Raw genomic sequence first — 22,757 nt, 5'->3', positions numbered from 1 at the left:
GGCTCCGACTCGGCACTTGCTTTAGCTCGAGAACTCCTTTTACCAGCTCGAGGCAACCCTATATCCCATGATGCAAGGCGGAACTACCTCAGATCTCGTTTGCCGCTTAGCGAAAGAGGTCTCCTTTGCCAGCTGAGGTAAGTTTTTTCTTAGTAAAATAAGAAAAAGTGTAGTCAGGGGTTTATTTTTTCCCTTTAGTGTTAGTTTAGTCTGTACTGAGTTACAGCCCACCCTATTCCCTTCCTTTTAAACTTTTTATAAAACATTTCAGTTTAAAGTTTTTAGTCAGGCCTAGTTCCCCAAGTTATTCCCTTCCTGTGTGTCTGTGTAAGGGATTAATTGGTGTGTTTGTTGGGACTGTTTGTGTTTTTCCCTTCTAGGATGTCAAAAGAAGGCAAGGTCTCAGGCTTCAAGAAGTGTGACCAGTGCTGTCAGAAAATGTCTCTGACAGACGGTCACACTTCTTGTGTTTATTGCCTGAGGCCTTTGCACCTGCAGGACTCCTGTGCGTTGTGTCATGCTTTTAGCCAGAGAGTCCTGCAGGAAAGGAGGAACAAATTAATCCTCCGAGGTTTACTTAAACCTGAAGGTTCTCCTCCCAAGTCAGGGTCAGGAAAACCTCTTAAGCCACCGAAGGTTCAGGCTACAGTGTCCAAGCCTCCTCCGGTGGCTCCGGCTCCGTCAGAGCCGATATCGGCTCCGGCTGGAGTCGATACTTCTTCTGTTCGAGTAGTGGGTTCGGTGCCGGCCGGCTCCGATACCCTGACTACTGTGGCCTTGTCGGCTCCAGCTGGAGCCGGCGCTGTATCCAGCATCGGAGCCGAGAAATCCTCGGCTCCATCTGGAGTTCTAGGGACTTCGGCTCCGATGGCTTCGACCCGTAAGAGATCTCGGTCCCCCTCTATTATGAGTATCCATTCGGCTCCGGGATCTCCTCTTTTGTCGGAGCGGAGCCATCGGAGCTGATCTTCGAGATCTTCCAGGCTGTCTGACCACAATTTGGAGAGGGTGGTAAGCAGGCTGTTGAAGTCTCAGGCACTGGCCCAAATGCTCCATAGCCCGTCTCAACAGACTTCGGCTATAGCCCCAATTCTTGAGATTCCTCCTCCGACTCCACACCAGAGTTCGGAGCCGGAGCTTCTTGGGACAGCGACTTTTTCGATGCCGGAGCCGATACATCCTTCGGCTCCGATCTCCTCCTTGAGACCTTCCTTGGAGGGATCCGGTCGTCGGGTTTCCACTGTCGGCCCGAGGGGCTAGTGGCATCGGACCCTTGTCCGACCCCGCTGTCCCTCTCGGGGCTTCGGCTTTGGTAAGCTCGGCGCCGACATCGGCCTCGGAGCCTTCTCTCTCCTTGGAGCCGACCATTCCTGTTTCTTCGGAGCGGGTGTGTTCCGGTCTCCCGGGGAGAGGAGCCTTTGAGGTGATGAGGAGTGTCCTGGCCTCTGAGTCTAGTCAACGGTCTATCCCTCTAGCTCCTCCCTCAGCAGTGCCTGCAGATGCCTCTTGCCAGCCTCTTGCTCTCAGGCCCAGGGATCCATCGCCCCAGGTTTCCCCACTGGGAATTTCCTCCTCTTCCGAGGTTTCTCCTGACCCTGCAGGGGAACCCCCTCGGAAGAGGACGTGTAAGAGGAAACACACAGACTCCCCTGAGTCTACCACATCTGATACCGACTTAGATGAGTCGGAGGGTTCCCCACGGTCCCCCTCTGAGGATGTCTCCTTTTCAGACATCCTTGAGCTCCTTAAACAGAGGGGGAATTGGCCCTCCATTGACCCCTCCGAGGATGACTCGGTATACCTGGAGGCTTTTGGATCCCAACCCTCCACCTCCTGGGTGTCTCCGCCTTTCGACCCACTCATGCAGGTAGTGGCTCGGAAGGCGTGGGCGGCTCCAGATTCTGTGGAACCTGTCCCCAGGAGACCATCCAAGTTCATCACGGCCCCTTCGGATAAACAGTTCCTGTCCAAAGGTGTCTCTGTGGATGCTATGGTGGTGGCGGCGGCCACTAAGAAGGAACTGGCGGATCCTTCAGTGCCTGTCCATCCTCCTAATAAGGATTCTAGGACCATGGACAGGTATGGAAAGCGGATGTTTTCTTCAGCGACCTTTGCTATGCGTTCGCTGAATTACCTTTGTCACTTCACCAGGCTTCAACGAGATATTCTCAAGGAACTGGGAGAAGTAGTCCAGGATCCTTCTGCTGCTGGGGCTCAGGAAAAGATTGCCTCACAGCTTGCTATCCTGAATTCCATATCTAACTCCTCCATGCGGCTTATATCTTACGCGGCCGATGGAGCGAGCAGGGCCGCAGGCACAGGTGTTGCTCTTAGACGCCAAGCCTGGATGCGGCTGTGTAATTTTGCGGACCCCTTTAAGGCGTCCTTCACCAACACCCCCTTTGACGGTTCGGCTTTGTTCGGACCTCAGGTGAAGGATACTTTGACCAGATGTGAGCAGGACGGTAAAACTCTTTCTGCCGTTGGAGTCCAGTTTTCCACTCCTTCTAGACCTTATCCCAAGGGTCAGAAGGGGGGGAAGATGTGGTTCCGAAAAGCCCAAGGAGCTACACCGGACACACGTGGTCAGTTTACCCCCAGAGGCAGAGGGGGTAACAATAATAGACGCCGCCCTAGAGGCAGGGGGGGTCCTCAGAACCAGGGCAACAGGGAGTCTCTTCCTGAGAAGCCCTTTTCAGCATCCCTGAGGTGTTGCCCGACTGTCCACCCTTGGAGGCAGTCAGGGGAAGAATTTCACTGTACCCAGTAGCCTGGCAATCCCTATCCCAAGAGAAGTGGGTACAGTCGATCATATCCGAGGGTTACAAAATCCCTTGAAGGTTTCCCGTACCTCTACAATCCCTTCCAGACATCTCACCCGGTCAAAGGGATTTGGCAAGACAGGAAGTTTCAAAACTCCTGGAAAAAAGAGCCATCCAAACAGTGCCGGCAGACCAAGTAGGATCCGGCTTCTACTCAAGATTCTTTTGGTCCCCAAAAGGACGGGAGATTGGAGACCGATACTAGACCTAAGCAGACTAAACAAGTCTGTCAAGAAGGCAAGATTCCGGATGGTCACGCTGCAATCCATTATGCCCTTTCTGGGCAAGGACAACTGGATGTGCTCTATAGACCTTCAGGATGCGTACTATCACATAAAGATTCACAGACGCTCCAGAAGGTTTCTCCGCTTTCGGCTGGGAGCCAGTCATTACCAATTCAGAGCACTGCCCTTTGGCCTCACTTCAGCCCCCAGAGTGTTCACCAAATGCATGGCAGTGGTCACAGCTCACCTGAGACGTCGAGGATTCCAGGTGTTTCCTTATTTGGACGACTGGCTCCTCTCCGCCACCACCAAGCATCAGCTTCTTCAGTCCAGAGGCTACACCCTACAGCTTTGCAAGAAACTGGGAATTTCGGTAAATTTCGAAAAATCCTCTCTGCTGCCTTGCCAATCTATCATTTTTATAGGCGCAGAGTTAAATACCGTCAAAATGTTAGCCAGGCTAACAGATCAAAGGATTCTGGACATCCAGAAATTTGTTCAGCTTCTGTTACTAAGCAACAAGATCAAAGCCAGGTTTGTCTTGAAAGTTCTAGGCCTAATGGCTGCGGCCATTGTTCTTCTTCCACTGGCTCGCTTCCACATGCATCTCCTGCAGTGGATGTTATTCACGCAGTGGTCGTACCACAATCTGCCTATGAGACACAAACTCTTGGTAACACAGTCGTGCAGGGCTCATCTACGATGGTGGATATCTTCCCCTCTTCTTCATCAGGGCCGACCCTTTGTTCCCCCTCCTCCAGTTGCCACAGTCACCACGGATGCCTCCCTGATCGGGTGGGGGGGGCATTATCAGGGCAGGATGGTCCACGGGACGTGGCAACCCATAGACTACCATCTGCACATAAATGTCCTGGAGATGAGAGCAGTGCTTTTAACGTTGCAAGCCCTCGACGACTTTCTTCCCACGGGGACTATTGCAGTACAGATGGACAACATGTCCGTGGTCTGGTACATCAACAAACAGGGCGGAACCAGGTCCTATCCCTTATGTCGAGAAGCTCTCAGACTTTGGCAATGGGCGATCTCTTCTCAGCGGTTTCTGATAGCAACGCACATCCCGGCAGGTCCAACCTATTGGCGGACAGGCTAAGCAGATCTATTCTGATGCCTCACGAGTGGTCTCTCAATCAATCTGTAGTAGATCAGATTTTTCTGAAGTGGGGCACTCCTTGTTGCGATCTTTTCGCTACCCCTCAAAACAGCAAGTGCCCAGATTACTTCACACTATTTCCCCTTCCAGGCCAACCCTTGAGAGACTCTCTAACCCAGGATTGGCCTCGGGACTTCTTTATGCTTTTCCTCCCTTTCCATTGATTCCACAAGTCATTCAGAAAGCCACCGCTTTGAGAGCAAAATTGATCCTCATTGCTCCATATTGGCCTCGACAAATTTGGTTTCCGTCTCTACATCGTCATCTTCTGGTGCAGCCCTGGCATCTGGACCCAGTTCCGGATCTTTTGATCCACCAGTCGGGTCAGCAGCACCGGGCCATTCATTCTCTCAACCTCACTGCTTGGTTGCTCCACTTCCTTCCCTAGCCAGGCTACCAATGATTTCTGACTCAGTCAGAGACATTTTAGTGTCTTCTTTAAAGTCGCCCACTAGAACTATTTATGCTAGCAAGTGGCGACGTTTTTCAATTTGGGCAAACGCCAGAAATATTGATCCTTTTACCGCTCCTGTACATTCTGTTTTGGATTTCCTGGCGGAGGTTTTTCATTCAGGATCCTCGTCATCTACAGTCAAAGTACAACTGGCTGCTATTTCCAAGTATCATGTTGGCTTGCATGACAATAACATCATGTCTCATAGGTTATGCAAGGCCTTTTTAAGAGGAGTTTTTCTCCTAAAACCGCCTGTGAAACATCCTCCTCCGCAATGGGATCTAAACTTAATGTTGGCATCCCTAATTCTACCTCCTTTCGAACCGTCTGCTACGTGTTCTTTAAAGTTATTGACGTGGAAAACTATATTTTTACTGGCTGTTACTTCTGCAAGAAGAGTTTCTGAGATTCAGGCCCTCTGTATTCGTTCACCTTATCTGGTTTTTCATAAGGATAGGGTTTCGCTAAGAACTAACCCTTCCTTTCTTCCCAAGGTTGTATCTCAAACCAATATTAACCAATCTATTGATCTACCAGTTTTCTTTCCTAACTATTCTGACAGAGCTGAACAGAAGCTGCACTTTTTGGATGTTCATCGTCAGCTCAGGTACTACTTGCATAGGACTAAACAAATCAGAAAATCAGACCAATTGTTTGTCTCCTATGCAGAAAACAGGTTAGGTCTTCCAGTTTCTAAAGTGACCTTATCTAGATGGTTGACTTCCACCATTTCCTATGTGTACTCTCTAAGGGCAAACAACTATCTTCTAAGCCAAAAGCACATTCCACCAGGAGTCTATCCACTTCTGTAGCCTTTCAGGATAGACTTCCCATTGACACTATTTGTGCAGCAGCTACTTGGGCCACGCCTCATACCTTTGTGTCTCATTACAAGTTGGATTTGGCCTCCAGAGATAGGGCCAGTTTTGGTTCCACAGTTCTCAAGAGTCTGTTCCATTGAGCCACCCGGGATACAGGTGCTAGGGACGCGGTCCCATCCAGCAAGAATGAAGGCGAGATTGACAACTTAACATTTAGAAGTTATGTACCTACCATAACGCTCCATGTTAGTTGTCTTCTCGCCTTCTTTCTTAAGCCCCTCCCTCCTTCCCCCTGGCCTGGACAGATCTTGGAGAGTTCCTATTAGATTGCTTCCTCAGGAGCATTGTTATGAGGACTTCTTTTAGGAACCATAGTTCCTATTATGTTAGGATAGTCTTTAGCAGGGTTAGTTAGCTGCCAAACGAGATCTGAGGTAGTTCCGCCTTGCATCATGGGATATAGGGTTGCCTCGAGCTGGTAAAAGGAGTTCTCGAGCTAAAGCAAGTGCCGAGTCGGAGCCGAGGATCGGCTCCGAACCATCCAGCAAGAAAGAAGGCGAGAGAAGACAACTAACATGGAACGTTATGGTAGGTACATAACTTCTAATTAATGATGGTTTAAGGTATCAACTTTAGTTATTTAATTTTTTGAGTACCACTGGTTGTTAAAATCTGCCTGTACAGACTGCATAACTGCATAAATAGGATCGGAACAGTGTGCCTTTAGTTGTGTAAATCTAATACATTATTCTAGCAGTGGTCAGATTTTAATGTTATGAAATAATCATGTACTTGTATTTTCCAAGTCCTGCTTTTATCAGCCTTTGTGAAGCTTGCTTAGCTGCCATTCACCTTTAGGACATGTTTCAGTTTTGTTAAACTGCATGTGGAACGGAACTGCTAGGTTTTTGGAGACATTGTGTGCATCTTTTATTCACTCCAATCTTCTTTGCCATTTGACTATAGCTGTTTTGCTAATGTGTAGTTTTTATTTTTTTCCCACAGTATGGAGACCTTCCCAGCTGTTTCTGCCAAGGTCTTGAAGGAGTTCAGAGCTCTTCTCCAGCACAGTCCATCTCCAATTGGGAGTACACGTACTCTTCAGCTGATGGCTATCAACATGTTTGCAGTTCATAACTCCCAGTTAAAGGGTATGTTATTGACCTTTGTCACAGTGCTCAGCTGCTTTTTTGTTGATGTTTTCTTATTTTTGTCACTAGAGACTTCTGTAGGCACAATGTAATTAGCAGCTCTTTGCTTTAGATGTTTGTTTTACCACTCTTGATATTGAATGGATTGGAATTATAAAAGTAATATATTTGCTTTGTTCTTTTTTTAAATTATAGCTAGCATTTCAGAGTAAACCTAGTGCATGTGGTAATGGATACAGCTAGACATTAGTGTTGTATAATTTGGGTATTATGATGGTGAAGATATCAACGTATTGAGGTGGTGGTAGACCGAGAAGTGACATTTTTAGAAAATAATCTTAAAAATTTGATTTTTGTTTACCTGTATTTGGTTGTTGCAGATTCTTTGTTGGTCAGTTACGTTGCATTAGGACCTTTATTACCAGCTGGTATTGTGCCATGTTATCACCCCGGCAGCTGTAACTGAACTGCACGGATCATTCATCACAAAATAATTTATTTCTTTGTATAAATTTTAAATAAAATGGACAAGCTAAACATAATTGATTATCATAGCCATCCTACAAATCTGGGAAAAAGGTGTTTTTTTTTTGTTTTTTTTTTTTTTATACAGTTAGGCAGTTGTGGATTGCCCCATTATATTTATATTGTTTCCCTATAACTTCTGCCTGCCCAGTCATTTAAAGGAATACTGTACTATTATAAAAATATTTGTAACAACTTAAACATACCCAACTATATTAAGAGCTTTTGTAAAACATCAATTTCAATGTACTGACTTTCACAATTACTTTTTTGACTTGCCACTTTGCATTTCCAGAGCACTGTGGATAAGTTCATAAAGGCCATCATGGTACTGGCCAGCTGTGTCTGAATGGATTTTTATGAGTGGTTGGAACCTCCAAGACAAATAAGGATTTCATAAAGACAGAACAAACATTTAGCATAGCTGTATCCTATCTTTTTTTGTTGCAGAGAGATGAAGCCCTGACTCTTTGACCCAGGTGATCCAGTTAGTTTAGTGGCTTAAGCATCTGCTGTTAGTAGGAGGAAGAAGAATGAAATAAGACTTTCTGTACTCAAGTTTTACCAGTTAGAGAGACAGTAGGTGATGATTTGTAGGTGGGGCAGGCCATTCTTTGCATCTCAAGTAGAGACCAGGACTCAGAATGTTAACCTTTTTGAGTTGCTGGGATATTCTGGAAGGTGTAGCTATGGTAGGTCCTAGAGCTGTGCCTCATTGTTCACCCATCTTTACATGCATGATGCCAGTAGACAAAGAGTAAGAAAGATAAGATTTCTACAAAACTACCCAGCTACAGTGAACAATAGTAGTGGTGGTTCTCCTCTCCTGCAAACGTGCACACCACAGTAAAGAAAGTAGTGAAGTCAGGACGGCAGAGGATAAGAAGTATCAATCAAACTGCTGATTAGAAGATGGATGTTGGAAGAGTAAGGAGTTGAGGAGAATCATGGTGCTAAAGTAAACCAGCACAATCTGACAAATAGAATGCCTGCTTGAAAAAAAAAAAGTACTCCTATCACAGACTGTAAAACAGATCTTTGTTTGTAGTATTGGCTGGATAAGATCACTGTGATTAAACCACACCAACTGTGGGTAAATCTTTAATATACCACAGCCACTCACCAGTAATGGCTATATACTTTCATGTACTTCAAAATAAATTTAACCAGTCTGCAACTGTTTTGTGACTGTTCCCATAGTTCAGAGCATTTGTTCCTGTTTATGAGATAAAGGGAGTACCACATCCTCAGTAGTGGTTTTTTTGAGTTGATGCAGTCTGTACCCTATCTGTTATGTCAAGAAATGCTCACCACAGAATGTTAGCTATGAGGAGTTCAAATTTCTTCTCAGTTCTCTGTTAAGATGTTGTCCAGCCAATACTAAAAACAAAGATCTGATGTTATGTAGTCATATCTTGCCATAATTCTTGCTGGATGGGTTCTTAACCAATATTCGGCTCCGACTCAGTCGATACTAAAGCTTGAGAGCTTTTACTGGCTCAAGGCTAGCCCCTATCCCATGGTGCCTCATGGCAATTCCCCAGATCTCATTTGCCGTGAAAGCTTCGAGGTTGTGTCTTACTGGCTCGTTGACTAAGTAAAACAATTTTTTACTATATCTAGTCCTTTTCTACTCTTTTTCTGTCATATATATATATATATATATATATATATATATATATATATATATATATATATATATATATATATATAGTTTCTTATTTCTTGTGCGACTGTTTTTGAAAGTTTTTTTAACCCCTATTCCCCCCTTAGGACTGTACGGCCCGTTTAAGTTAGAGGGATGTAGTGCCCATTTAAGTTAGAGGGCCTTTCCTCCCTGTGTGTGTGTGACTGTTAAAAAAAAATCTTTTTCTCTTCACACCTGTATTGTTGTTTATACTTCACTGTTACTATCTTTTTCTAAGAATGTGTAAAGATAAGAATCACAGGGATCATCGCGCTTCGGGGTTCAAAAAATGTGATAGGTGTGCGCAGAAAATGTCTCTTACAGACAGCCACACCAGTTGTGTATATTGTCTTGGCGAAGCCCATTTACAGGAGCCCTGCACCTTCTGTCACACTTTTAGCACAAGAGTTTTGAATGAAAGGAAGAGAAAACTCATTGACAGGGTCTCATGATCAGTTCCTTCCAGGAACAGCTGGAACTTGGTCATGCAGCTCCAAAGTCTTCAAAGAGAAAATCATCGGCCCCGGCTTCGGAGCCGACCAAAAAGGCTAAAGTGTTGGAACCAAGGAGCTCCAGTTCCTACTCTGCTTCATCTTCAGTGCCGTCGATTTCATCGGTTCCGAGACGGTCTTCGGTACCGAAAATTTTGCCCAACATCGCGACTGTATCTCCTACATTGAGATCTCCTATTTTGTAGAGAAGGAGGTCATCTCCTTTCTCCACCAGATCCTCCAGGACCCTGTCAGATGAGGACTTTGAGAGGGTGGTGAAGAGGTTGCGTTCAGATCCAGCTCTGGCTAGAAAATTGGCCCCTCCAGACCCAAAGGTCTCAGAGCCGACCCCCTTACCGACCACTGTTCCTCCGCCGACTGCTTTGCTGTCAGAGCCTATTACATCAGGTTCCTCTGTCTTCAACCCTTCGGCTTCGGGGATTCAACTTGTTTCCTCTGAGCCAATGACTCTATCCTCGATGGATCAGTCTGGAGCCGAGGGTTCTGGCAGCTGACGCTCTCATGTAGACTCTGAGGGGGACAGTCACCCTGGGTTCTCGTCGGAACTGACCCTCCCTCTCGGAGCCTCGGCTCGACTCAGCTCAGCTCACACTTCTGCTTCGGAGCCGTCTCCTCTTGCTAGGAGTTGACCATCCGCCCCCTCGGAGTGGAGGTCTTCGGAGCAGGTGAGGAAATACTTTTAAAGCTATAGAGAAGGCCTTATCCTCTGCCAAAGCCATTCCTTTGGAACCTGTGTCCCACCAGCAGTAGGCAGCCACCTCTTCCCCTCTGCCACCCCCACAGAGTAAGGAATCAAAGGCCCAAGTAGCCCCCATTGGAGGTGCCGTCTCTTCCGAGACCTCCCCAGATTATCCCACTGGAGAGCTCCCCCAGAAGAGGCTATGTAAGAGGAAACATGTCGACTCTCGTGAGTCTGTCACATCAGACACTGATTTAGAGGAATCAGAAGGGTCCCCTAGACCCCCCTCTGAGGATGTCTCCTTTTCTGACATCCTAGAAATCCTTAGAGGGGTGATTGGAAGACCTCTCATCCTACTGAGGATGAATCAGTGTATCTTGAGGCCTTTGGCTCCCGATCTTCCACCTCTTGGGTGACACCGCCTTATGACCAACATTTGGGGGTCATATCGCGGAAAGCATGGACCTCTCCAGATTCACTGGAAGCTGTCCCAAGGAGCCCAACCAAATTTGACAGCACCTGAGGACAAGTCTTTCCTTAGTAAGGGAGTTCCGGTTGATGCTGTGGTGGTAGCAGCGGCCACTAAGAAGGAATTATCTGAGACGTCTTCTAATATCCATCCTCCTAACAAGGAGTCCAGGACGATGGATAGGTATGGGAAGCGTACTTTTTCTTCAGCAGCATTTACATTAAGATCACTGAATTATCTGACTCATTTTACTCATCTTCAGAGGGATCTCCTGAAAGAGTTAGGAGATACCCTCCAGGGTTCAGTAGCTCCGGGTTCCATGGATAAGGTTTCTACGCAGCTCTCCACCCTTACTTGCATAGCTAACTCCTCCATGAGGCTGATATCATATGTGGCAGATGGAGCGAGCAGGGCAACCGCAGCAGGAATATCCCTCAGGAGACATTTGTGGATGCGTCTTTGTAATTTTACGGAATCCTTCAAGTCTTCCTTCACTAACGTTCCCTTTGATGGTTTATCTCTTTTTGGACCCCAAGTGAAAGAGACTTTGACTAGGTGTGAGCAGGAAGGGAAAACCTTATCTGCTGTTGGAGTCCGTTTCTCTCTCCCATCCAGACCCAATCCCAAGGGTAATACAGGAGGGAAAATGTGGTTCTGCAAATCCCAAAAATGTTTTCCTCAGTCACAAGGTCAACCCTCCCCCAGAGGCAGTGGGGGAGGATATAATGGAAGACGCCGATCTCGTGGCAGAGGAGGTCTGCAACATCAGGGAGACAGAGAAGCTTTCTCTGATCATCTCTTCCATCGACCCTGAGGGGTTGCCCGACTATCCGTCTCTGGAGGCAGTCGGGGGTTGTATATCACTGTACCCAAGTGCCTGGCTAACTATCATTCAAGATCGTTGAGTACACTCAATAATATCCAGAGGTTACCTGATTCCCTTTATTTCTGACCCCCCCCCCCAACAAACCGCTCTCTTTCAGATGTACCACCCATCCAACTAGACCATGCAACATCAGAGGTTATCTCATTGCTGCAAAAAAGTCATCCAAGAAGTCCCCGCAGAGCAACTAGGATCCGGAACTTATTCTCGATTCTTTTTAGTTCCAAAAAAGACAGGGGACTAGAGATCAAGTCTAGATCTCAGCAGGCTGAACAAGCATGTAAGAAAATCAAAGTTCCGAATGGTCACTCTGCAGTTGATATTTCCATTTATCGGGAAAGAAAACTGGATGTGCTCAATTGATCTCCAGGATGCGTGCTACCACATCAAAATGGACAGGCGTTCCAGGAGATACTTGGCTTCCATCTGGGAGCCAGTCATTTTCAGTTCAGAACACTGCCCTTTGGCCTCACTACAGCCCTCAGAGTGTTTACCAAATGCATGGCAGTGGTAACGGCTCACCTGAGACATCAAGGATTCCAGGTGTTTCGGTACCTAGATGACTGGCTCCTCACTGCTACCACCAAGCATCAACTCATAAGGACCAGGGACAAGACTCTATCCCTGTGCGCCACTCTAGGCATCATAGGTTCATAGGTAGGTACTAGGCTGTTAGCCCTAGGGCCTATATAAGCCTAGCCAAAAAGGTACCCTGGCTTTCGCCACCCAAGAAAATTATTTTCCTGTGCCCCTGTCGAGCAGAGCCAGAGAAGTGATCCCTGGGGTGAATTTCCTATTTCCCATCCAATTATCAAGATTTTTCTTGGAGTGCTAATGAGGAGCTCTGTTTGACATAGATAGGTAGTCTGTTTCAGAGTATGGGAAGTCTCTGGGACAGGAATCTATCCCTCCAGCATGTGTTTATTGTGGTGACAAGGTTTAGTTCCCTAGAGTGTGTAGCTTGGAGGGATTGGGATTTTTTTAGGTGGAGCATGTCCAACAGCTCTGAGTTTGACATAGCTTTGTATGTTAGGCAGAGATCACCTCTGAGTACATGATATGCGACGGAGCAAAGCTGGAGTTTTTTGAGAGAGTCTGTGTAGGGCATCTGTTTGAGGCCAGTAATCTCTTTGTGAGGCATTTCTGTGGCCTTTCCAGTTGTTGTAGATGTCTTGTGAGGTACATACCAAAAGGGGCATTGTACTTTATAATGGGTCTAATGAGTGATGAGTAGAGGGGAACAATGATCTCTTTTTTTGTGGATGAGAAACCTTTTGTGATGAGGTGAGCCATGTAGAAGGATTTCCTGACCACTGTGGTGATGTGCTTATCAAAGGAGAGATTACTGTCTACCTGTGTCCCAAAGGCTTTTATCACACTTTCGGCTTTAAGTAGACTACCACTTATGCGGTAGTTCATGGGTACAGAGTTTTTACCAAAGGGAATGACAATACACTTTTTGGCATTGAGCTTCAGGCCATGGCTTTGACACCAGGCATCTGTCTCAGTGAGGCCCTTTTGTAGTATGTCCACATCGTTAGGAGTTTCGATTATGGCATCTGCAAACTTTGTTAGTCAAAGACCTTCTTTGTTAGCCTGTACTTCAGAGAAGTAGATGCCAAACAGGAGAGGACCCAGAACTGAACCCTGTAGTACTCCATTTGTCACTGGTCTGAAGTCGGATTTGGAGTCTGCTACTTTCACAGTGTGGGTTCTGTCTGTGAGCCAGTTGGCAACCCATCTTGCGACACAGGGATTTATACCTAGTTTAGTGAGCTTATTTATAATTCCAGACTGGGGGATGGTGTTGAAAGCCTTGGTGAGATCTAAATAAGCTGTGTGAATCACCTTACCCTCATCTGTGGCCTTGGTGACTGCTTCAAAGAAGTCAATCAGGTTTAGGAGACATGATCTGCCTTTTACAAACCTGAACTGGGTAGGGTCCAGAGTTTGGAGATTACCAATGTCTTTCAGTTCCAGGATGATACGTTCCATGGCCTTGCAGACCAGGCTCGTCAGGCTAATGGGGCGGTAGTTCCCAGGGTCTGTCATGGCACCCCCTTTGTGGAGTGGGATAACCGCCACGGTGCACCATTCAGTGGGCACAAAGGCTGAGGTGAGGCTATGATTGAACATGGTACTTAGGTAGGGTGCCAGTTCATTCTGTCGTTCATGTAGAACACAGCCTTGGAATATTATCAGGTCCCATGGATGCTGTGTTCTTGGCTTTGGAGAGTGTTTTTTTTTACCTGTGCAGCCGTGATTACAGGAACTTTGCATTCTTCCGGTATAGAGATGGGCCCTCTAGGTGGTGAGAGGGGGGTAAAGTTAGCACTGAACCTTTCTGCCAGGATGTTTGCAATATCAGTTGGTTCTGTATATTTAGTGCCATTGTGCTGTAACTCAGAACAGATCTGAATGTTGCCATTGAGATTCTTGACAAAGCTATAGAATGCTTTGTGGTTGTCTTTAGAGTGGCAATTCTGTTTTTGTAATTAGCTTTGGAGTATTTTATGAGGGGTCTCAGCTTCTTACTGAGGTTGATCAGGGAGTTCTTCCAGTCATGGGATTTTGCTCTTTTTTGCAACAGTTTCTTTCTTCTGTTGTAGAGTTTGTTTATGGCAGTGGACCACTAGATCGGCTTCCTTTTTTTTGGAGGATAGCATCTTGGTTCCATTAGGGATAGCATGATCCATGCACTCGTGTAAGTGCTTATAAAGTGCATTTGTGTAGGATTCAGCAGTCGTACCTCTATTGTCCATCTGCATGGGTGTCATGAAGTTTGCCACTTCTGTCTTAAGAAGTGTGAAGTTGGCCTTGGAAAAGTTTTTTACGGTGGTTTCCCTAATTGGGGGTGGGGGCGGGATGTTAATGTCTAGGGTGATTAGCTTGTGGTCGGATCTGACCAACAAGGAATTGATCTCTGGTGTGGAACACCGGTTGCCCATGTTGGTAATGACCAGATCTAGGATATTGCTGCCCCTGGTGGGGGTGTGAATAAGCTGATCCAAGGCATTGGAATTTATGAATTCCAGAAAATGTTGAGCAAAAGAGTTGGTACATGAGTAGTTTTCCCAGTTAACGGGGTAGTTGAAATCACCCATTGTTAGGGTGTTGGGTTGTACCCTAATACTTTCCAGTGTATCAAGAAATGAGGAGTGGGAATCCTGTGGCATGGTGGGGGGTCTGTAGCAAGCTACAATTTGGTTTGCAGTCTTGCCCAGAGTTAGTTGCACTTGGATAATCTCGGATGCATTATGCTGTGCAACTAGCGTGGAGGTGTGGATATCCTTAATGAATATGGACACGTCTCCGCCTTTAGTGCTTCGTTGTGGGTTAGGTGGCCAAAAGGTGTGGTATGAATTATAGCCTGGTAACACAGGGGTGCTCTCTGGAGCTTTGAACCAGGTCTCTGTCACTGCACAGATGTCGATGTTCTCCATTTTAAGGAGTGCCTCAAGTGAGTGCATTTTGAGATTTAGACTTCTAGCATTGAGTAGCATTACCCTCAGATTTTGCTTGCTTGTACCTGTTATGGAGGTGAATGTGTCATTTGAACCTTGCCTAAAAAGCACTGTAGGGGTGGCAAGAGCCTTTGCCAGTATCCGGAATCCCGAGGGTGACAGGTGCAGGCCATCTCTGGCAAAGCATCGTGGTCTGTCTATCATGTCGTCCCTGGTAGAGAAATACTGGATCCCCTTAGAATGACACCAGAAGCTTAGCCAATTGTTGAAGTCACTCATTTTGTCCTTGTACTGTGGTATCATTCTGGGTGATGGCAGGATGCTACTCAGGGCTAGGGTCATACCTGCCTGGACTACAAGATCGGAGAGCTCCTCCATGTCTCTTTTCATGTAATCCAGGGAGGTACGTCTCTGGTCATTCACACCAACATGGACAATGACAGTGTCATATTTGTACTTGTTGTGGAGTGACCTGAGTGTGTGCGTTATGTGGCAGATCCTGGCACCTAACAGGCAGCTGACAGTAACTTTTTCCTTAAGCTTGGTGAATGGAACATCAGTATGCCTGACTATAGAGTCACCTATGACTAGAGTGTAGGGTACGTTGTTATGTCTTATGGGGTGTGGTTGAGTGGCACATTGAGTTTGTGGGCTTTGTGTCATTTGGGTTGTTTTGGGGGGTGAAGTTTGATTGCGTTTCTGCTTTGGAGGTCCCTGATGCTTGGGCAGGTTTTTATTGAGAGCCTCCGTGAATGTAGGTGTGTGTTTTTTGTTTCTGTGTGTGTGTTTTGGTGGTGTAGGTTTTGAGGGACTATGTGATGAGTGTGGTGTGGTGTAAGTGTTTACCTTCTCCTCTTGACTGTCTAGTCCAGTCTTGGGTGAAGAGAGCTTTGCTTCCAATTTGGCTATATAAATGCATCTCTCACAGGTTGTAGTGTTGAATGGTAGGAGGAGAGAGTTGTCTCTGTACATGAGGCAATTGCTGCATTGCCCCAAGATGCCCAGATTCATCAGGTAGACAGGAGAAATCACCGGGAGCTTACCCTTAGGCATGCCTGGATAGGTGCTTATTTATTGAGTACTAAAACCTGTTTTCCTCTAGACAAGTGAGGAAAGTTGAGTGCTGTAGTAATTTGTAGCTTTAGTGCTTACGAGTTCTGAACAAGTGCTGAGTTCAAAGAAACAGATTTGAGTGCTGAAACTAGAAAACTGGCTAGTTCTAAGAAACAAAATTAAGCTAGAAGGCTTCCCTCCAACACAGAAAGGCTTGGGGGCTCAGAAGCCTACAAACAGTCTAGACCACTTACATGAAAGGCAGGAAACGAGCTTAAATTTTTTTTTCTTTCCCAGATGCTCTCGTACACAGTAGGAGTGCCTGAAATCAGAATATGATCTCACTGCACTCAGTTGAGTGAGGAAATGAGATTGGCCCAGAAGGAGTATCCAAACACAAATTTACAAGAGGGGCGGCCAGTTTCAAAGCCACCAAGATTAACACCAAAACAAAACCAGGGAGATCACTGTCAACTTGCAAAAGTCAGTTTCATCTCCCTTGCAGCATATTGTATATCTAGGCTTATAAATAGACACAGCCACCATGTCAGTAAAGCTAACACAGGAAAGAGTGGAATCTCTGCGCAGTCAAGTCAGATCCTTACTAAACAAACAGAGTCCAGGCCAGAGTAGTCCTTCAAGTCCGAGGGACTATGGCTTCCACCATCCTATTAGTTCCTCTTGCTCGCCGACATGAGGATTCTTCAGTGGATGCTATTTACACAATGGTCGATGCAAGACCTTCCATTGTCTCACCAGATATTAATAACAAACGCATGCAAAAATGATCTGACATGGTGGTTTATACACGAAACAACTTGTCCTAGGTCGTCCACTTGTTCCGCCCCAAGAGAAAGCAGTTTTGACCACGGATGCTTCCCAGATAGGGTGGGGGGGGGCATTATCTGGGGATGACAGTCCAAGGTACTTGGCAGAACCATGAGAGCCACTTGCACATCAGTGTTCTGGAGATGAGAGCGGTGCTGTGTGTGTTGCAAGCACTTCACAGCTCCCTTCCCACTGGGCCGATTGTGATTCAGTCAGACAACATGTCTGTCATGTGGTACATAAACAAGCAGGGGGGATCCAAGTCTTACCCGCTTTGCAGAGAGGCCTTAAGAGTTTGGAAATGGGTGATGGATACTCAACTCTTCCTGATAGCAATACATATCCCGGGGAAATCTAACGTAATAACGGACAAATTCAGCCGAGCAATTTTTGATGCCTCACAAGTGGTCCCTGAATCCAATGGTTGCGAAAGAGATCTTTCACAGATGGGGCCAGCCTTTCTGCGATCTTTTTGCCACTCACCTGAACACCAAATGCAGCAGCTACTTTGCCCTCATTCCCCATAAGGGGATGTCACTCAGGGATGCTTTAGTTCATGATTGGCTTCGGTACTTTTTTATGCCTTTCCTCCTTTTCCACTCATTCCCAAAGTAATACAGAAAGCAAGACAGTTGAGGAGTTCCTTGATCCTCATTGCTCCTTACTGGCCTCGACAAGTTTGGTTTCCTTTCCTGTGGCCCTATCTCTTGGAGGAATCATGGATTCTGGACCCATCTCCAGATTTCCTGATCCATCAATTGGGACAGTTCCATCCCTCCATCCACACCCTCAAATTGACAGCATGTCTCTTCCAATTTCACGATTAGCTAGGTGTATTCCCTTATCCTCAGCAGTCAAACACATCCTAATTTCATCCCATACACCTTCCACTCAGAAATTATATTCTAGCAAATGGAAAAGGTTTTCCCTTTGGGCTATGAATCGGGGCTTAGATCCATATATGGCTCCTTTAGAATCCATTTTATCCTTTCTAACAACAATTTTTCATGAAGGAGCAGCAGCCGCTACAGTTAGAGTTCAGTTAGCTGCCATTTCCAATTTCCATTTTGGTTTCATGGGAAATCCAGTCATGCAGCACTTCCTGTGTAAAACTTTCTTAAAAGGAGTTCTTCTTCTTAGGCCCCCAATAAAACAACCATTAGAACCATGGGACTTAAACCTAGTCCTCTCATACTTGATGTCTGGACCTTTTGAGCCATCCTCGTTGTCAGACTTAAAATTGTTATCATGGAAAATCTTATTCTTGGTAGCCATAACATCTGCTAGGAGAGTTTCAGAACTACAAGCTCTAACTATTCAACCTCCTTACATTATTTTTCACAAGGATAGAGTCTCTCTCAGGACAAACCCTTCCTTTCTTCTTAAAGTAGGCTCAGAGCGCAATCTGAATACCATTGAGCTACCTGTGTTTTTTCCAAACCACTCTAATAAATCAGAGTATAGATTACACCAGCAAGATGTCCACAGGATACTCAGGTTTTATATACACAGGACTAGAGAATTCAGGAAATCTGATCAACCTTTTGTCTTTTCTGACAAAAGGAAAGGCTTGCCTGTTTCTAAAATTACTCCTTCAAAATGGCTTTCGGATTGCATATCCTTTGCCTATCAACAAGCTGGTAGACAATTACTTGTCAAAACTAAAGGTCACTCTACTAGGGCTGTAGCTACTTCATGTGCCTTTAGATCTAGGCTCCCAATTGATACTGTTTGTGCAGCAGCTACTTGGGTGAGACCACATACGTTTGTCACTCATTACAATTTGTATTTGGCCTCCCGGGACAGGTCATCCTTTGGGTCCACTGTGCTGAAGAGTCTCTTCGCTTGAGACACCCAGGATAAAGGTGCTAGGGACGTTGTCCCATTCAACAAGAATTACGGTGAGATAGGACTACATAACATAAAGAAGTTATGTACTTACCATAACGTTCCATGTTTGTAGTCCATATCGCCTATATTCTTGCATCCCTCCCTCCATCCCCCTTCCTGTTTCTGGGGGATCTGGTGGACCTGTTTTGGTGCTGCCTGACATTGTTCTTTTATTGTCCACCTGGAATGGATTGTATTTCTAATCCTTTGCTGTATTTATATAGCTTCTTTCTTGTTCTTACCTGATAGGTATTTATTGCCTTTTTGCAAACTAGATCTGGGGAATTGCCGTGAGGCACCATGGGATAGGGGTCAGCCTCGAGCCAGTAAAAACTCTCGAGCTTTAGTATCGACCGAGTCTGAGCCAGATATCGGCTCCAAACCCATCCAGCAAGAATATAGGCGAGATGGACTACAAACATGGTATGCTATGGTAAGTACATAACTTTTTTTTTTACAGTCTGTGATACGAGTACTTTTTTTTTTTTCAAGCAGGCATTCTGTTTGTCAGATTGGGCTGATGTACTTTAGCACCATGATCCTCCTCAACTCCTTACTCTTGCAATGGCCACAGCCAGGAGTCGGTTATTGCTATTATAGACTGACATTATTTAAGAAAGAAGTTACTTACATTATTTAAGAAAGAAGTTACTTACTTAAGTAATGTTTTTGTATAACAGCACTGTGGTGTTCTTCCACATTGTTTCCCCATTCTAGCCCTTTGTTGATGTACTGCGCATGTGCATGGGACTTGCGTCGTCATGCTTACACAGTACATTAGTTCTTTGGAAAGCAAGCAACAGAGAAAGGTAGATCTCCGTTACTGTTTTTGGGAAAAAAATGTGAAATCCATTCAGTTTAGAGATATGAGAGACACAGGGAAAAAAATACAACAAAAACAGGTACCTTTTTTAGTTTTGGAAAAACGTGTGTGGTTTTCCTTGCATTTTCTCTGCCCTCCGTACTTACCTCTTGACCTCTTAGCTCAAGAAAACTGCAGTGTCTTAGCATATATTAATAGAAGAAAGTATGGGCGACCAGAGTTTTTTTCTATTGGTATATGTTCGATTTACAGCAGACACACTGGTTGATTTGACCAGTCAGCGTGCACATTTTTGAATGTTTTTTGAGCTACCACTATATAAATTCATATTTGATCTTTATAAATATTTTTGGAACCTGTCATACCCCTTCCATGATACAAACATAGGTCTTTAAAGATCCTGTGCTGTAAAGTGCTGTGTGGCAGCAACTGCATGCAATCAGATGTTTGCATTCTGAAGATTTCTGTCTTGATGGAGGAATTGTTTATTTCCAAAACTATGTAGCAAGTAGTTTCTGAGGAACTGCTTCAAAGTCAGTACTTTTCTGCAGTGCTCATTTCCATGTGCAATAATACTACGTTACATTCCAAGTGTAGTAAAATTATAAAAAAAAGTCTTTTGGCTTTTCCCGGTTAGAGGTCGCCACAGTGGAACTCTGGTCCATTATTGATTGGCAGTGGTTTTTTACGATGCCGAGTTGCCAGCCCATTGCCAAACCTTCAAAGAAGGTGCACCCATTCACACTCGTACCAACCTGCATCTCTTTAACGTCACTCGACCACAGGGAGGACATGCAGACTCCACACAGAAGGAGCTCCAGCCGAGAATCAAACGGAAGAACCTCTTGCTGTGAGGTGACAACGCTAACTGCTGCACCACCGTGGCCCCCAAGTGTAGTAGTAAAATTATAATGAAAAATAATGGACTGTCCATGGATTGAGAGACCTTTCACCTTATCATGCCTCTGGGGATCTGTTATTGCCAGTAATGGCCCACCTTTTTGAGTGTTATTACTTTAAAGACTGACCATGCATATCTGCTAAGTGATTGTGGCTTGCCCTTTTTGAGAAAAGTCTAGTCTCTACCTGTAATAATGTAGTGCTACCACTTACACTTACCTGAGTCATTGACATGAATTTATTGTATGAAGTCTTTTATGTGGGCAGGCACAGACTGTATTGTAATATCTTTTTAATTGTTAGTAAATAGCTTGCCAGAATGCCTTTCAAGTATTAAGTCCCTACATTCCAAAACACTTTCCCCTCTGCCTTTAAAAAAACATGTCTTATGATACCTGTATACCTGTACCATCCACCTGGCATTACCCATTTGTAGATGGGAGTATTTGCCAAACTTAAACTAGCCACACTGAATGCCATCTGTTCTTAAAGGATTGTATCATTTCAGACTTTTTTCTACATTTATATACAGCATTGAAGCAATCTAGTAGAAGACATGTTATATATGTGCATGTGTGTTTGCTTTATTTTCTCAACTTGGACTCTAGATATGGAATGTAATAAAAGAATATGTAGTGTTATAAGTTGAAGATCTCACATACATATAACTATCTACAGCACACAAAATTATCTAGAAACCTCTTGAATCCCCAGCCCTTGCTTCCCATTTGAATCCTTATCAACCTAATAGGCATCTCAGATCTGAAAATCAGTCTCTTATCCAAGTAAACAAACCAAAATCCCTTGCTGGTCATCCTACTCTTTTACTCTAGCTAAACTCTGGAACACCCTTCCACCTACTTTGCAGGTCGTTAGTAGATCCTCCTCATTCAAAAATCTCTACACCAACATCTTTCTACTCAATGGCTTTGCTCATGCACCATCTCCAAATCCTGTATAACCTGATTACCTGATTGACTCCATCAGTCCCTATAATCATCATCATTCTCCCAACTTGAGTGTCACCCATGAAAAGCATCTTCTAGCTCATTTATCTTCACCTTAGCCACATAATTGTACAACGTTCCAAGTGAGTTTTACGTTTTCATTCTCTGTAAATCCTTATTTAACCAATATATATTATCTTGTATTTTGTTTGTGGAGCTTTCCTCCCTAGGCCTCCACTGAAAATGGGCTCAATGTTAAGTTGTCAATCTCGCCTTCATTCTTGCTTGATGGGTTCGGAGCCGATCCTCGGCTCCGACTCGGCACTTGCTAAGCTCGAGAGTCACTTTTACCAGCTCGAGGCAGCCCCATATCCCATGATGCAAGGCGGTAAGTACCCAGATCTCGTTTGCCGCTTCGCTGATGAGGTCCTCCTTTTACCAGCTCCTGGTAAGTGATTTGCTATTTTAGCCCCTTTTAACAAAAAAACCCTTAATTGTTAGTTTTATATCAGTTTTAAACCTTTTCTGACAGAAAATTCTCTGTCTCCTCTTACTTTTTTAGTCAGACTTTCACCCATCCCATCCCCCCCCCCCTGTTAGGGTGTGTGTGTGTGTGTGTGTGTTTACTAGTTATACCTTTTGGTATATTTAATTTAATTTCTTTGACTGGTGTGTGTGTCTGTGTGTTTTTACACCATGTCTAAAGAAAGGGTCTCAGGCTTTAAGAAGTGTGACTCGTGCTGTCAGAAAATGTCTCTGACAGACGGTCACACTTCTTGCCTGTACTGTCTGGGGCCTCTTCACCTGCAGGACTCCTGTGCTATATGTCATTCTTTCAGCCAGAGAGTCCTGCAGGAAAGAAGAAATAAGCTGATTTTGAGGGGCCTTCTTAAGCCGGAGGGCTCTCCGGCTAAGTCGGCTCCATCCAAGACTTCTAAGTCTTCCAAGGCCCAGGCTTCTGTGTCCAAGCCTGCGGCCTCGGCTCCGACTCATTCAGAGTCGAGATCGGCTCCGGCTGGAGCCGATTCTGGGTTAACTAAACCTTCGGCACCGATGGCTATCGGTGCCGATTCTGGTTCGACCACTTCGTGTCTGCTCCGATCAGTTCCGACCACCATGTGGCTCAGGCATCGGTGTCGGCTCCGATCGGCTCCGACACCGTTACTTTTGTGGCTGTATCGGCTCCGGCTGGAGCCGATGCATCGAAGCTACCTGTCGGCTCCGATAAGTCGGCTCCGACAGGTTCAATAGTTTCTTCGGTTCCGATGGCTCCTTCGAGGAAGAGGTCTACGTCTCCTTCCTTGGAGCCGATACTTTCGCTCGGCTTCACCTCTCCTCTCGAACGGAGCCATCGGAGCCGATCTTCAAGGTCATCCAGGCTTTCTGACCATGATTTAGAGAGAGTGGTCAGTAGATTACTTAAGTCACAGGCACTGGCCCAAATGTTACATAGT

At 45.4% G+C, this 22,757-nt stretch overlaps 1 protein-coding gene across 2 annotated transcripts in view; it reads left to right on the top strand.

Moving 5' to 3' along the window:
• The window catches only part of SMG6 (SMG6 nonsense mediated mRNA decay factor), a 3,859,488-nt gene that overhangs the window by 1,013,485 nt on the left and 2,823,246 nt on the right, over window positions 1-22,757 (top strand). For both annotated transcript variants that reach the window (XM_044054377.1, XM_044054376.1), the window contains exon 10: window positions 6,498-6,643. In XM_044054377.1, the coding sequence (XP_043910312.1) occupies window positions 6,498-6,643 (146 nt within the window). The remainder of the gene's footprint in view (window positions 1-6,497; window positions 6,644-22,757) is intronic.

This window comes from Protopterus annectens, chromosome 13.part0 (assembly GCF_019279795.1).
Source record: "Protopterus annectens isolate FY-2018-M chromosome 13.part0, PAN1.0, whole genome shotgun sequence".
NCBI lineage: Eukaryota > Metazoa > Chordata > Ceratodontiformes > Protopteridae > Protopterus > Protopterus annectens.
Note: the sequence above shows the minus strand (reverse complement) of the source record. Positions and strands in the feature narration are given on the sequence as shown.